Source organism: Oncorhynchus masou, chromosome 33 (assembly GCF_036934945.1).
Source record: "Oncorhynchus masou masou isolate Uvic2021 chromosome 33, UVic_Omas_1.1, whole genome shotgun sequence".
Lineage (NCBI taxonomy): Eukaryota > Metazoa > Chordata > Actinopteri > Salmoniformes > Salmonidae > Oncorhynchus > Oncorhynchus masou.
Genome location: NC_088244.1, coordinates 21,923,519 through 21,940,524, shown reverse-complemented (window position 1 = coordinate 21,940,524; position 17,006 = coordinate 21,923,519). Strand labels below are relative to the sequence as shown.

General features: G+C 43.3%; 1 protein-coding gene across 1 annotated transcript in view; it reads left to right on the top strand.

The window, feature by feature from the left end:
• Positions 1-9,248, top strand: part of LOC135528008 (bromodomain adjacent to zinc finger domain protein 2A-like) — a 28,213-nt gene extending 18,965 nt beyond the window's left edge. Inside the window, exons 24-29 of the mRNA XM_064956759.1 lie at positions 529-812; positions 1,000-1,135; positions 1,409-1,555; positions 1,953-2,224; positions 2,413-2,556; positions 6,313-9,248. Of these exons, the coding sequence (XP_064812831.1) occupies positions 529-812; positions 1,000-1,135; positions 1,409-1,555; positions 1,953-2,224; positions 2,413-2,556; positions 6,313-6,472 (1,143 nt within the window). The 3' untranslated portion in view covers positions 6,473-9,248. The remainder of the gene's footprint in view (positions 1-528; positions 813-999; positions 1,136-1,408; positions 1,556-1,952; positions 2,225-2,412; positions 2,557-6,312) is intronic.
• The last annotated feature ends 7,758 nt before the right edge of the window (positions 9,249-17,006 follow it).

Genomic DNA, 17,006 nt, shown 5'->3' with positions numbered 1-17,006 from the left:
CTTTTCGTTGTCACCTGTATTAGACTAAGCATAGGTGATTTGATGGTGAAGTTGAATTGGTTCTGGAATAGTGGAAGCAGCTCCTGTTTTCTCTGGTTTTTAATGTAATAGTTGTTTAGTGGTCTGAAAATGTCGGAAACGTTAACTTGCTTAACCGTGCTGTAGGTCACTTAAGTTTGTTACATACAATATGCTTTGTAGACTTCTCCGGACAGAGTTAACAGTTAACTTGCTCTCCCATTTTGTGATGAAACAGAGGTGTGGTTGGTATAGGCCTAAAGGCAGCGACAATATCACAGTCGCAAGGCATTTAAACTAACAGGTTATAGAGCAAAAAATGCAATTATCACAACACAGGTTGTAATATTTATTTTTTCCCATATTTAGTTTTACCCACGTACTGCTTACCTCGCCCGCCGTACCTCACAACCCTTTTAAGTCTTGCTCTAGCTTTAAAGTCCTTTGCTTCACTGCTTTTTGATTGTCGAGAACTATAATCTATTTTCTGTCATTCTCTCTCCTCCTCAGCCCTACACAGTTCCAGAGGTGGACTCCACGCGTGACGACCTGCAGTACTACGAGCATGATGTGGACCCCCGGGACGACTGGATCGTGCGGACCAAGAAGGAGTGGTCAGACCTGCCCCGTGTGGCCAGCCACCCGCTGGACCTGGCCGTCCTTCGCCTGGCCAACCTGGAGAGAAACATCGAACGGCGCTACCTGAAGGAGCCCCTCTGGAACCTGGCCGAGGTGGTGCGTCTCGCCCCCCTCACCCCCGAGGAGAGCCAGATGGGCCAGATGGATGTCATGAGGTGGGAGGGACAGGGTTGGGGTCAGAGGTTGGAAAGGGTGGAGTGGAGCGTGATTTAATAATATCATGGATTAGATTTGTGTGGTATTTGGTCAAATTGCTCAAAGCTTTTCAGAGTGATTTAAACCTTTGTCTCACTTCAGCCCTTAATTGTGTTGAGACCTATTTTTATAATCTCTTTGCCACAGTCTGGAGAGTGAGATCACCCCCAGATTGCGGACATGGCGCCAGGCCCTGGACCGCTGTCGGAGCGCCCCCCAGCTATGTCTGTGTCTGCTGCAGCTGGAGAAGGCCATCGCATGGGAGAGATCTGTGGTCAAAGTGGTGGGGACAAGCCCAGTAGCAATACTCAATATGTACACTGAGATTAGAAACCATTATTATGAAGGGAATAATATTATGGATGTAAGTGAAACAAGGAATATAGAACATTCCTATGGCAAATATCATAGTAGTGACATGCTGATGAGATCATTGAGAAGACCCTTTGATCCAAAGCAACTTACAGTAAACACAGGTAGTATTGCACCGTAGTCTGAAAGATGGCAACGGAGCATTTCCCTTAAAGCCAACTGTATCCCTGTCTGTGTGGTGTAGACGTGTCAGGTGTGCAGGAAGGGGGATAATGATGAGTACCTGCTGTTGTGTGACGGCTGTGACCGTGGCTGCCACATGTACTGCCTGAGGCCAAAGGTTACCCAGGTGCCAGAGGGGGACTGGTTCTGCCCCACCTGCGTCTCCAAGGTGAGTACTGACTGGGGCTGCACTCTGCTTGGCTACCCTTATGGACCACAACAGGGGTCACTGCTCATCTAGCCAGGGGGGAGTTCAGAAGGGTGAACTGTTCAGACCATTCAACTTGGCTTAGATTAAGAAACTATACGCTGATTTACTTTTTGTAAATCCAACCAAAAAGCCACGATGGTGCAACATAATTACAATAGTAATATATGGTGAAACAACATGAACACATACACACACATTTTTGTCCCGAGTGTATTAAACCATAATATTGTCAGAACCTACTTCAAAAACCTGCCACAGCAGTACCCCCTGTAATTTCTGCTCCCCGTGGCCTCCTTAACCTTTCTCCCAGGGCTGTTATTTCATCCCTGTCTCACTGTGTCATGTTGTTTATAAGGCTAGTGACGGTGAGTCACCACGTAGCAACCATCGCTCCTCCAAGCAGAGGACCCGGGTGAAGAAGAGGAGGTACGAAGACGACAGTTCTGACGAAGAGGCGGTGCCCAGCAAACGCAGCGGTGGTGGTGCTAATATGGCAACACGGCATAAGGACGGTGGCCCTGCCTTATCCTCCCGTTACTCTGGAGATGGAGGACGCACAGCGGGCTTCTCACCCGCCAAGCGCCGCCGCATGACCACCCGCAACCAGCCCGACCTCACCTACTGCGAGTGAGTCTGACCTCCGATCAGTTGTAGTGTCACAATGTTGCAGTGGTTATAGAACATGATATTAAATGACTCACCTCAAATGAGTTATCGTGTCCCGTTGCTCCAGGGGCTTCTATAAGACCATTAGATTCATGTTCTCACTATTGTGATGATAGTCCAGTTCTAACTGACGTGTGTTTTGTGTGTAGAATCATCCTGATGGAAATGGAGTCTCATGCTGACGCCTGGCCCTTCCTGGAGCCCGTCAACCCCCGCATGGTACCCGGCTACCGACGCATCATCAAGAACCCCATGGACTTCCTCACCATGAGGGAGAGGCTGCTGCAGGGAGGGTATGGGGGCCACTTATTCTCTCTCTCTGTCTGTGTGTGGGCTTGTATTACTATGCTTGTGGGTACCGGAAGTGCCCTCAAGGATAGTGAAATAACGAAAATTCTCCCTTGTGGGGACATTTCCTTTTGCCCACAAAGACAGGCTAATTTAAGCTTAGGGGTTAGTTTAGGGTCATCTTTAGGGGTTAGAGAAAATAGGATTTTAGGTCCCCACAGTGTTGTGTTCAAGATCACATAAGGCGAGACCGATTCAAGACTGGAGGGGGGGGGCAAGACTGAGGCGAGACCGAGACCAGAAACATGCGAGTCCAATTCAAGACCATGATTGTAATTTTGTCAAAACAACACCATAATAAGAGTTCAAAATGTCCAGTATTTCTGGCTTCATATTTCAGAACAACATATGGATTCTTTAGACATTCAGAATAGTGAAAAAATACATGCTGAGGGAAAATAGAGCCACAAAAATTATTACTAACCCAAACAGTGGGGAATAATGGTCCTTCAGAGAAGGGCTAAGGATATATTAAATAATAATATTTTCAATGATGTTCTGATTTAATCGCTTCAGTTTTTGTTGGAAAGGGTTAACGCTGAAGAGAAATCCTGATTGGATCTTTTTTTCTCTTTGCTGGTTTTTGTGGAGATAAATCTAGCTAGCTACGCCAGCTGTTGACTAGGCCATCAGAAGTTAAAGGCAACTGCCGTTCAACTGTATGAGGGCAACATTTTGGAGTGACAGTGGAATCAACCAGTCACATTTTGACTTGTAGTGGGTAGGACCGTTTGATAGGCAGAAGTTACCATATGTTTTTATACAAAGAGGATGTTGTTGCTAATTTATTAGCTTATAACTTTCAACAAGAAGTTAAGTTTCAAATTATCATCTGGTGAGTGGAACTGTTTGTTATTGTGGCGTGCTTGTTGTTTAATCATCTCTTTGAAAAAACATTATTGCATTTAAAGTAGAACACAGCATTTTAGCTGTCATTTATTGAGAGAAATTGTTCATTTACACCCCCCAGGAAGAATATTGCACTTTAAAAATCTACCACATTATCATACATTCTTAGGATGTTTGGGAATTACGTATGCTATAGCATTTGTGAAAATTCTATAGCAATATAGAGTGGGAAAGCTGTGCGTTTGGACAATTTAATAGACACTGCAGTAAATAAAACCAAATAAAACCATCTGTCTTGTCCAGGACCTATAGCCAATCAGAGCTACATTAGGCCTTTATATAAACAAGCCATTTGACACATGGAATTGTAGCCTCCTCATCCTTCTGTAGCTTGCTTGCCAATGTATGCTTGTCCCAAACAAGCACCCAAGCTAACTGGCTTAAAGTTGGCTACCTAGCTACTTCCAGACGCAAATGAGAGAAACTCACTGACCATTTTACTTTTTTTTTTATCATGGTCTGTTTCATATCTGCACTTTAAACGTTAGTGGAGTGCTGCAGAGGTGGTTGTACTTCTGGATGGTTATCCCATCTCCACAGAGGAGCTCTGTCAGTGACCATCGGGTTCTTGGTCACCTCCCTGACCAAAGCCCATCTCCCCCGATTGCTCAGTTTGGCCAGACAGCCAGCTCTATGAAGAGTTGGTGGTTCCAAACTTCTTTCTTTTAAGAATGATTGAGGCCACTGTGTTCTTGGGGACCTTCAATGCTGCAGAAATGTTTTGGTACCCTTCCCCAAATCTGTACTTCAACACAATCCTGTCTCGGAGCATCTACGGACAATTCCTTCGACCTCATGGCTTATTTATTTTTCTGACATGCACTAACAACCGTGTGACCTTAGTTGTGTGCCTTTCCAAATCATGTCCAATCAATTGAATTTACCACATTTGGAGTCCAATCAAGTTAAATAAACATCTCAAGGATGATAAATGGAAACAGGATGCACCTGAGCTCAATTTAGAGTCTCATAGCAAAGGGTCTGAATACTTACGTAAATATTTATTTTTTGTATTTTTAATACATTTAAAATTTCTAAACTGTTTTCACTCTGTCATTATGGGGTATTGTGTGTAGATTGCTGAGGATTTAAAAAATATATATCATCCATTTTAGAGGCTGTAACAAAATGTGGAAAAAGTCAAGGGGTCTGAATAATTTCCCATGGCACTGCATTTCAATTGGGAAATTCTTAATGGTTGTGTTTTTGTATTCTTCTGATTGGGACCTACTGGTTATGTCAGTTTATGGACTGATTATCCTTTGACATCATGCTGTGTGTGACTGCTGTCTTTCCATCGGCCCTATGTAGTGGTGCTTTAACATCATTCTGTGTGTGACTGCTGTCTTACTGGAGGCCTATAGGTTCACCACTACTAACCTGTCACACACTGGAGGCCTATAGGTCCACCACTCTTCTAACCTGTCACACACTGGAGGCCTATAGGTTCACCACTCTTCTAACCTGTCACACACTGGAGGCCTATAGGTTCACCACTCTACTAACCTGTCACACACTGGAGGCCTATAGGTTCAGCACTCTACTAACCTGTCACCCACTGGAGGCCTATAGGTTCACCACTCTACTAACCTGTCACACACTGAAGGCCTATAGGTCCACCACTCTACTAACCTGTCACACACTGGAGGCCTATAGGTTCACCACTCTACTAACCTGTCACACACTGGAGGCCTATAGGTTCACCACTCTACTAACCTGTCACCCACTGGAGGCCTATAGGTTCACCACTCTACTAACCTGTCACACACTGGAGGCCTATAGGTTCACCACTCTACTAACCTGTCACACACTGGAGGCCTATAGGTTCAGCACTCTACTAACCTGTCACCCACTGGAGGCCTATAGGTTCACCACTCTACTAACCTGTCACACACTGGAGGCCTATAGGTTCAGCACTCTACTAACCTGTCACCCACTGGAGGCCTATAGGTTCACCACTCTACTAACCTGTCACACACTGAAGGCCTATAGGTTCACCACTCTACTAACCTGTCACACACTGGAGGCCTATAGGTTCAGCACTCTACTAACCTGTCACCCACTGGAGGCCTATAGGTTCACCACTCTACTAACCTGTCACACACTGAAGGCCTATAGGTTCACCACTCTACTAACCTGTCACACACTGAAGGCCTATAGGTCCACCACTCTACTAACCTGTCACACACTGGACGCCTATAGGTTCACCACTCTACTAACCTGTCACACACTGGAGGCCTATAGGTTCACCACTCTACTAACCTGTCACACACTGGAGGCCTATAGGTTCACCACTCTACTAACCTGTCACACACTGAAGACCTATAGGTTCACCACTCTACTAACCTGTCACACACTGGAGGCCTATAGGTTCACCACTTCGCAAACGTGTCTATAATAGATATAAAGGTTGTTCAGATATTGTTTCAAGAAAGGAGTGTATATATTTGGCCCCAGGAAGCAGTTTTATGCGCTGAATGAATGGAAGCTGTTAATTATGAGTTTTTTTTTTTTTTTACTCCACTGGTTTTGGCCGGTCTCAAAGAAATTACCAGTCCTCACTATCCCGAGACCAAGTCAAGACAGAGATGCAAATAACACCGAGACAAGACCGAGACACTCAATATGTGGTCTTGACTACTACAACACTGGGTCCCCACAAGGATAATAAAACTGTGTCTACAACATGACCCAAACTTCCATAATGAGGCCGGTTCCTTTCATTTTCAACAATGTTACAGAAAATGTGTACGCTTATATTTGACCGTTTTTTTCTCTTCTCTGCTCTCCAGGTACTGCAGCTGTGAGGAGTTTGCAGCAGACGCCCATCTGGTGTTCAACAACTGCGAGCTGTTCAACGAGGACACGTCCGAGGTGGGCATGGCTGGACACTCCATGAAGCGCTTCTTCGAGAACCGCTGGGCTGAGTTCTACGCGAGCAAAGACCAATAGGACTCTTGAGCTGGGGGCAGGGTCACCCATTGGCTGATGCTTACGCTCCCCGTTACTACGAAGACTGTCTGGGCCGGAGTATCCTCCGGCTCGCTGTATACATATATGTATAGATCTATGTATAGATTTGGATATTTGTCTGTTCTTGTTTTTCCCTTTCTCTGCTTCACCTTTTTTTAAACCTCGACCGTTGGCTTGAAATTCTCTCGACGACAGAGGGGGATGTTTGAGCTCTCTTCTTCCCTCTGCACCCTCCCTTCTGTACCTAGCCACCTGTTTGGAATTTTCCTGTTGTCATGTTCTCTCCTAAGCCACACCCCTTGTCTCATAAGGCCACGGTATTCGTCCATCCCTTCCTCTGGGGGCAGGAGGAGGGTCTGAGGCCCTGAGCGGATTGGGTTCTCAAACTCTGCCCTCTGACCGCGACAGGAGGTCTGCCAGACCAATGCGTCACTGCAGACCGGACATGCTCGGACATCGTTTCCACCATATAGATCAAAACCATAAGGTCCTCTCTGAACTCAAACACTTTGGGATTGGACCCTCTTTTAACTGTTCAATGGAAATGTAGTATGGTCTTATGCCTGAAGCAATTTTTCTCACTATATTTTTATTATATATTCTATATATGTGTATATATAGAGTACAATAGCTGGGATTATTTAATAGCAATAGCTTGTAGTGAATGTGTACAGACTATATAGTTGAGATGTCTAGACGATTTATGAAAAGGCCAGTAAAACAAAATGGAAAGGAGTGTTTTTTTGTTTTTTTCCCCCTGAAGACTTACATTGTGTAATGCAACCCCTGACCTAACTCATACACACCCGCACTCCTGCTGCTTTGTGAAGGTCAATGGTTTCAGAAACTGGAGGCTTTATTGTCTTTTCTGTCTTGTCTTTAGACCTTCTTTTTTTTCCTGCTCCATAATGACAACTAAGACCGGTAGTCACAACAACGGGAATTGTCAGGTGTGGTGTGTTCATAGATGGTGTCAATAGAACTGAAATGACGCTACCGCCATTATTAAATGCGGTTTGCTTTGTGTTGCAGCTCTTTACCATATTGGTCAAATTGTGCAGAGAGCTAGCAGGCTGCTGAAATCTTATTGGTTGACTGTTCGCAAACAAAATGATGTCACATTTTTTAGCGACACCCATTCATGGGAAGAATTGTTTTGATTTTACAGAAAATTGTCACTCAATATTTCTTACAATGCATTTTTTTTCTCACTAAATTTAAAGGACCTTCATAGGAATTTGTTTAACACTGGAAATGTTTAGTCTCATCAATTTCAAATTAACGTAGAAACATACACCCCCCCCCAAAAAAAAATAAAAAAATAAAAGCTTGATAACTTGATGTAACCGTTTTAAAATTGGGGAGAAGCTATAACTCTTATGAATACTGCAGAATAACAGTAAATATGCATTGAGAGGTTTCTTCTGCTTGTGGGTTTCTGAATCTTGACAGTGAAGCGCAGGAACAGGTATCACTTGTGTGTTAAAAGAGAAACATTTTGTTCTAGACACCTACTGATTAAAAGCCTTCAAAACAAGTATGTCCACATTTTGCTAAGCTCATGTTCCAGGTATGAATCTGTTTTTTTTTTTTTTTAGTGGCCACTGTGCTCTATAGAGCCCCACAGTGGAGGAGTCATAATACCCATACAATACTAGCGATCTAAATGGTTTCAATTGCTTTTCCACCGTAAATTGTTCCAATATGGGGAAAAACACTTAAAGGGTTGTGTTTCGTGTAGGCTTACCCAGGTGTGACATTTTGATCACCATGTAAATCTCTCTCGGACAAGGTGACTTTTTTTATTTATATATTTTTCTCTTTTTACTCTGATTTGAAAATGCTAATTAGCATCAAAGTAGATATGCAAAACGACAAAGCCCTGCAAGCTCCTGCATGTCTTCTCTAGCTGACACCTTTAGTAACAGGTATTGTTAATTTAAAACTTGCATGAGACAGTTCACACAATTGTCAATTTTTAAAGTAATGTAGCCAATTTACACAATACCACATTTAGAAAACATTAGTTAATCCAGGTATTCTTACCTTTGCCTCAATTCGGCGGTCTCGTCCAGATCATCATGGCATTTGGAGTTATTTTTGATAGCCTAATTAGCAATTCATTTTTGGGGGGTGAATACATTGATAAAAGTCACCTTGTCTGAGAGAGATTTTAGAAGGTAATTGAAATGTCACCCCAGGGTAAGCCTAAATGAAACACAGCATTTTAGAAACACAGTTTTAGAAACACAGTTTCTAAAATCCCCTATGGGAAAAATATTAATTGTGGAAAAATGATTGGAACCATTTCCCTGTTTGACCGCTAGGTGTTCTGGGTATTATGACTCCTGCTGTGGTACTCTAGCGTGGCATGGTTGGTGTGTTATGGGAAAGGTATGAAGGTGGCATGACGATACTTCACAATCCGGGTTTTATTTAAAGCGTGGTTTCTTACACTGAACTCAAACTGGTCGATAGGAAATTCATTTTTGTGTTCCTTTCTACACAAAAGGGACATTCCTTTTTCTATATAAAAAAACGAACTAAAAGACATGAATAAAACCAAATCTGGTGTTAAGTGAATTTTTCATAATGTACAGTTTTTGTGACTACATTTGTTCCTTTCTATATTTTTAGGACCAATATAATTTTTAAGAGGTATTACAAGACCATGTTGTATCTTGGTGATGTAACACATGTGCATCTGTAGAATGTACTGTTAGTTGAATAAAAACCACATCTAGTAGAGACTACACTCTGGAACTGTCCCTGGATCCTCATTTCATTCTCGTTTTTATTAAATCACAGCAGTAGGACATCCAATAAGAATTATAGGAACCAGCAAGCTAGTACAGTAAGTAGCCTGAATGGAGAGCGGTGCTGTACACCCATTCACAGACAACCCTATATATGGTGCATTCGGAAAGTAATTCAGACCCCTTCACATTTTGTTATGTTACAGTCGTATTCTAAAATAGATTAACTCGTTTTTTTCCCCCTCATCATTCTACACACAATACCCAATAATGACAAAGCAAAAAAACGGTTTTAAGACACCTATGGACAGTTGTCTTCCGGGTGACTCTCAAAAAACTTGGCTTGACCACAAACCCAAGGTCTCTTTTAAATGTAACCATTGCAACCATTGCAGTAATATTGTACAGAAGAAGTATTTTGTTGACACAGCTTCCTAAATGGAGTATTACGTCAAGCATTTCATTAACTGTGAAACCACTCATGTCATCTATAGATTGGAATGTCCACCGTGCAAGGTGTTCTACATTGGACGGATAAAGAGACGCCTTCAAGACTGCTTAGCGGAACACAAGTATACCATACGGGTAGGCAATGAAGACTACCCCATGGCAAGGCACTACAAGTCCCTACACCATGGCAACCCTGCCTCCGTACAAGCTATGGGTATTGATTATATTCCGGCCTCTATTAGAAAAGGGGACCGTCTTAAACAGTTAAACAAAAGGGAAAGTTTTGGGATTTACAAACTACAAGCCACTAAATACCCTGGTTTAAATGAAGATAGGGATTTCTCACCCTTCCTGTAGGGTCGTGATGGGTCTATTTGCTGTCATCTAGTGGACATTTTGCTAAATTGCCCTCAGCTATGTTTAGACTGTTGTTGTTCATGTTTTGCTGTGTTCTAGTGTACGATGGAATATATTGCTTTCTTATTCTTGACACTTCTCCCAGTCATATTTAAGGTTAGAACTACCTTTTAGTGCTCTGATACTTCTAGTTTGGAGTTGTATTTCTATGATAACATAGCCACAGTATTTCACCTTTTAATGTGTATAGTATTGCTTACTAGGTGTGTCCAATCAATTTTGTTACCATTCCCTCTTCCAATTAGGGCTAATTGGAAAAGCTGTTCAAAAAAGGACATTGTATTCCTTTTTTTTGTACTCCCTGATGAAGGCCATGCAGCCGAAACTCGTCGGTTTTTAAAAAACTTTGTTTCTATTGAACATGCCATACTAATAAAGGCATATTAATTATATGAAGAGTGCCTTGGTCCTCCTTTCTTTTTGATGACCAACTTACCCCTTTTACCAAAGAGCACCTATCTACCAAAATTACTATTGTGTACCTTAGTAGCTCTTCCCTTCCTCCTCTTTCTACTACCTATGGACATTTATTTGAAAACAAACCCTAGAAATATCACATTTACATAAGTATTCAGACCCTCAATACTTTGTTGAAGCACCTTAGGCAGCGATTACAGCCTCCAGTCTTCTTGGGTATGACGCTTCAAGCTTCGCACACCTGTATTTGGGGAGTTTCTCCTGTTCTCTGCAGACCCTCTCAAGCTCTGTCAGGTTGGATGGGGAGTGTCGCTGCAAAGCTACTTTCAGGTCTCTCCAAATATTTTTGATCGGGCTTTGGCTGGGCCACTCAAGGATATTCAGATACTTGCCCTGAAGCCACTCCTGCGTTGTCTTGGCTGTGTGCTTAGGGTCGTTGTACTGTTGCAAGGTAAACTTTCCCCTCAGTCTGAGGTGCTGAGCACTCTGGAGCAGGTTTTCACCAAGGATCTCTCTATACTTTGCTCCGTTCGTCTTTCCCTCCATCCTGACTAGTATCCCAGTCTCTGCCACTGTAAAACATCCCCACAACATGCTGCTGCCACCACCATGCTTCACCGTAGGGATGGTGCCAGATTTCCTCCAGATGTGACGCTTGGCATTTAGGCCAAAGAGTTCAATCTTGGTTTCATCAGACCAGAGAAACTTATTTTATTTTATTTTATTGAATATCCAAAACATACAATGTACTTGCAGTGAAGCCGCTCAACAACTACATCAGACCAGTCATGCAACAGACTGCCACTCAGAGCGACACACAGAAGCATCCAGGGTCAATGCCCTGCCCAAGGGCACGTCAACTGATCTCCCACAAGGCCAAAAACAAGGACCCGAACCCTCCAAGATCCCCCCCCCCCCACAGTTCCCCAAGAGCTGCCCGTCAACCACCCGAGACCCCTCCCACAGTCCCCCCCCCCTCAAGAAGAAATAATAATGAAATGTTAAAATAATTCCATTCCCCACCCCCAATAACCCCTCCAATCACCAACAACCAAGAAAATGAACTAAAGAGAAAAAAGAGAAAGGCAAAGAAAAACAGATAACAGCAATGCAAAAAACAAAGGACATCAAGGAGAACTAAAAGCATAACAGCAAGGCCAACTGTATGTTTGAGTGCATGTCTGGCACTATTTATATGTATGTGTGTCCGTGTATGTGTGCATTTGAATGAGAGTGTGTGTATATGCATGTGTACAAACACCTGCACGGCATCAGCCTCAGGCAAACAGGCATTAGCTGTAAAAACACTGGCCCTCAAGTGTCATTCAAACTTACTTTTTATTATGTTTAATTTTTACTTTATTTTTTAGACTTTTATCTTTGACCATCATTCTATCCCCGCCCAGCATCTCCACTCCCACATGTCTCCAATTCCACATCCCAACCCTCAGCTTCCCTCAGCCCATCCCACCGACAATTGAAGTCAGAAGTTACATACACTTAGGTTGGAGTCTTTAAAACTATTTTTTTTCAACCCCTCCACAAATTTCTTGTTAACAAACTATAGTTTTGGCAAGTCAGTTAGGACATCTACTTTGTGCATGACACAAGTCATTTTTCCAACAATTGTTTACAATTCCAGTGGATCAGAAGTGTACATACACTAAGTTGACTGTGCCTTTAAACAACTTGGAAAATTACAGAAAAGTATGTCATGGATTTAGAAGCTTCTGATAGGCTAATTGATATCATTTGAGTCAATTGGAGGTGTGCCTGTGGATCTATTTCAAGGCCTACCTTCAAACTCAGTACGTCTTTGCTTGACATCATGGGAGAATCAGCCCCCAAAAATTGTAGACCTCCACAAGTCTGGTTCATCCTTGGGAGCAATTTCGAAAAGGCCTGAAGACACCACGTTCATCTGTACAAACAATAGTACGCAAGTATAAACACCATGGAACCACGCAACCGTCATACCACTCAGGAAGGAGACGCATTCTGTCTCCTAGAGATGAACGTACTTTTGTGCGAAAAGTGCAAATCAATCCCAGAACAACAGCAAAGGACTTTGTGAAGATGCTGGAAGAAATAGGAACAAAAGCATCTATATCCACAGTAAAAACGAGTCCTATATCGACATAACCTGAAAGGCCACTCAGCAAGGAAGAAGCCAATGCTCCAAAACCGCTACCAAAAAGCCAGACTACGGTTTGCAACTGCACATGTGGACTAAGATCGTACTTTTTGGAGAAATGTCCTCTGGTCTGATGAAACAAAAATAGAATTGTTTGGCCATAATGACCATCATTATGTTTGGAGGAAAAAGGGGAGGCTTGCAAGCTAAAGAACACCATCCCAACCGGGAAGCACGGGGGTGGCAGCATCATGTTGTGGGGGTGCTTTGCTGCAGGAGGGACTGGTGCACGTCACAAAATAGATGGCATCATGAGGAAGTAAAATTATGTGGATATATTGAAGCAACATCTCAAGACATCAGTCAGTCAGGAAGTTAAAGCTTGGTCACAAATGGGTCTTCCAAATGGACAATGACCCCAAGCATACTTCCAAAGTTATGGCTTAAGGACAACAAAGTCATAATTGAAAAACATATCCTAGCATTTCCATAGCAATTGATGTTTCATGTGATCATGAAAGAGACCTTGCATTACTATAGACACGGCTTCACCTCAGTACAAATGTCTCCCGTACAATATGTTATTATTCCCAAATGTCCCTATTCGGATATCTTCCACTTGCTTGTTGTAAACATATATAAACATGTAAAAAAAGACATAGAAAAGATAGACAAACAAGAAACATATTAAATTATAGAACAGTTTTCAACAATAGAGAGAATCTTGTTTCTCATGGTCTGAGAGTCTTTAGGTGCCTTTTCGCAAACTCCAAGCGGGCTGGAATGTGCCTTTTACTGAGGAGTTGCTTCCGTTTGGCCACTCTACCATAAAGGCCTGATCGGTGGAGTGCATGTTTTTCTACCCTTCCCCAGATCTATGCCCAGGCATAAGGGCACAAGGCGAGACCCATATGCAGACACAGGAGGCAGATGATTGAGCTCCGATGTTTATTATAACACAAGGGGTAGGCAAAAGACAGCTCGGGTACAGGCGAGTCCAAACAGTACAGGGTGTTAGACTGTCTCGAGGTCAGGACAGGCAGGGTTTCAGTAACCAGTTCCGAGTTCAAACAGTACAAGGCATTAGGCAGGCTCAAGGTCAGGGCAGAAAGAATGGTCAGGCAGGCGGGTTCGGTGTCAGGACAGGCAAGGGTCAAAACCAGGAGGACTAGGAAAAACAGAGACTGGGAAAAATAGGAGCTAGGAGATAAACGCTGGTTGACCTGGCAAACAAGACAAACTGGCACAGAGTGACAGAAAACACAGGGATAAATACACCGGGGATGATGAGCGACGCCTGGAGGGGGTGGAGACAAGCACAAGGACAGGTGAAACAGATCAGGGCGTGACACGACACAATCCTGTCTCAGAGGCCTACGGTCAATTCCTTCAACCTCATGGCTTGGTTTTTGCTCTGACATGCACTGTCAGTTGTGGGACCTAATATAGACAGGTGCGTACCTTTCCAAATCATGTCCAATCAATTGAATTTCCAACAGGTGGACTCCAATCAAGTTGTAGAAACATATCAAGGATAATCAATGGAAACAGGATGCGCCTGAGCCCAATTTCGAGTCTCATAGCAAAGGGTCTGAATACTTACGAAAATAAGGTATTTCTGTTTTGTTTTTTTAATACATTTTCCATAATGTATAACCTGTTTTTGCTTTGTCATTATTGGGTATTGTGTATAGATTGATGAGATTATTTTTGTATTTAATCCATTTTAGAAAAAGGCTGTAATGTAACAAAATGTGGAAAAAGTCAAGGGGTCTGAATGCTTTCTGAATGCACTGTACACCTCAGCACCCCGGTGAACCCTGTCTGGAGCACTTGCTGCAGGGATGGCCCTCCCGTCAGTGCCAGCTGGACTTTCCTCTGTTTCAAATGGGACAGAGTGGAAGAGGTCTGGGGTATGGATAACTTTCACCTATGTGCTGATTATTTAGAGGTTGATGTTATAGCAGAGGGAGATAACAGCATATCCCTTCAAACACTTTCTTCTGGCACTGTGCATGAGCTCTCTATTCTGGGATATGATAGATAGTCTCTCTCCCTCTGTCTCATATCCCTTAGCTGGCACTTTTGGAGGGGTTTTAGTGGCTACCAGTTAGGGGTCTGAGTGGGGATTTGTGTGTGTGAATGCATGGTTGTGTGTGTGGTTGCGTGAGTGGTTGTGTGTGTGGTTGTCAGCACTCTGGGTAGAGGGGGCCGAAAACTCCCCATGCCAGTGGGTTCGACTGCTCCCTCCACTCATGCCTCCCCACACAGGGGGGCTTAGTTCCACAAAAGGGAGTATAACAGCACCTGTGGTGGGGGGTAATCCACCCCATAATAGGGCACGCTAATGCTCCCCATAACCAGTTTATTCTGGACCGGGTCTGCTGCAGAGTGGGACCCTGAGGCCTAGAGGGCTTCTCTTGGCCATTGCCCTCCTCTGGTCCCCTCTTTTCCCCTAAACACCCCTCTATCACTCCCTACCACTGGGTAGAGGTGTTATCCAGTGTCATCTTGGCATCATTTAAGCCTGATCCTTTTGATTAATGACTAACAATCAAAATCATCACACAGCCTGTTGCATACGTCACAACTTGAAATTCATGGACGTGAAATTTGGTTTAAATCTTGACTTTATTGCAAGGTTAGGGTTTATAGAATGTTTATCAAATACCCAATAACAAGGTAAATACATAGAGCATGTTGTTAAAACAGGAATTCTGTGTGTTTTTTTTTTAGGGAGGATCTTCACAGAGGTGATGTTTGTTTCACATCAAAGAGGATGAGAAAAAACATCCTCTGAGCCAGCATCACAATAGGTGCCATGGCAACTGCATTACGAAAGACTGTCTCCATGGCGATTAGAACTGTAGATTGATGAAAGACAGAAAAGGCAAGAGGGGTGGGAGGAGAGGAGTAGAAGCCATGGTGAGTGGGAGATGAACAGTTTAGATATTAGATCATTGATGATACAATTTAGATTCGTTAGATTCGTTTGGCCCTTTTAATCCCAGTAAGGTGTTCTGTTATTTTCCATGTTGTAGGACCATGACGTCATGATCAACCTTTCACTTTCCTTCAGTCAGATACCCCTGTACTCATCCCTCTCTCACTGCAGTCTCTCTCTCTGACTCTTTTTTTCTCTATGCCAACATGATAACATTGTTACAACTATCAACATTTTTACATTTTAGTAATTTAGGGCAGATGCTCTTATCACGAGCAACTTACAGGAGCAATTAGGGTTAAGTGCCTTGCCTAGTTGGCTCAGGGATTCAAACCAGCAACCTTTCAGTTACTGGCCCAACGCTCTTAACTACTTGGCTACCTGCCAACCAATAATTTTAAAATGTCTATGTGTGATAGAGTAACCTTGTGGTTGGATCCAGTCAAACTGCACCCAGTAGCTTCTCAATTCATCCTATAATGTGGATGTTCTATTTGTGTTTGGTAATGATATGGCCTGATTATGATATGGGTGCTCTTTCTCTCTCTCCATCTCCACTCAGTACTGGGCCTCTTCTCAGGGTCATTGATATGAAAACGAGTCAGAGGAGCAATGATGTGTGCCAGGTGCTTAGGACACTCCAGCTGAGTTTAGGCCAGGAGGAGAAGCCCCCGGCTGGGGAACATGACCTCATACTGGAGGAGGGGGAGTCCCAATGGTGACCAAACACACTTGGGCAATCACTCCACCTAATTCGTAACACACAGGTAGGAAGGGGGAGGAGGCAGAACCGAGAGGAAGGAGGTCAGTGTAAGGAGGGATGAGAGAGAGGGGGGAGGAGGGGGATAGAGAGGCGGGCCACACTCTTTCAGGGAAAGATCCTCAGACTGTCTGGCCCCAATCACACAGAAGGATCACACGGACAGAAGGACAAACAGGCAGACAGAGAGAAGTATCCCACAGATCGACAGAAGGACAGACAGACGGACAGACAGAAAGACAAGATATAACTAAATCAAATCAAATTTTATTGGTCACATACACATAGTTAGCATGTGTATGTTATTGCGAGTGGAACGAAATACTTGTTCCGAGAGTGCAGCAATATCTGACATGTAATCTAACAATTCCAGAACATCTACCTAATAAACACACATTGGGCGGCAGGGTAGCCTAGTGGTTAGAGCGTTGGTTTAGTAACCGGAAGGTTGCAAGTTCAAACCCCCGAGCTGACAAGGTACAAATCTGTCGTTCTGCCCCTGAACAGGCAGTTAACCCACTGTTCCTAGGCCCTCATTGAAAATAAGTATTTGTTCTTAACTGACTTGCCTAGTTAAATAAAGATAAAATAAAGAAACACATATGGAATAAGAATATATAAATATATGGATGAGC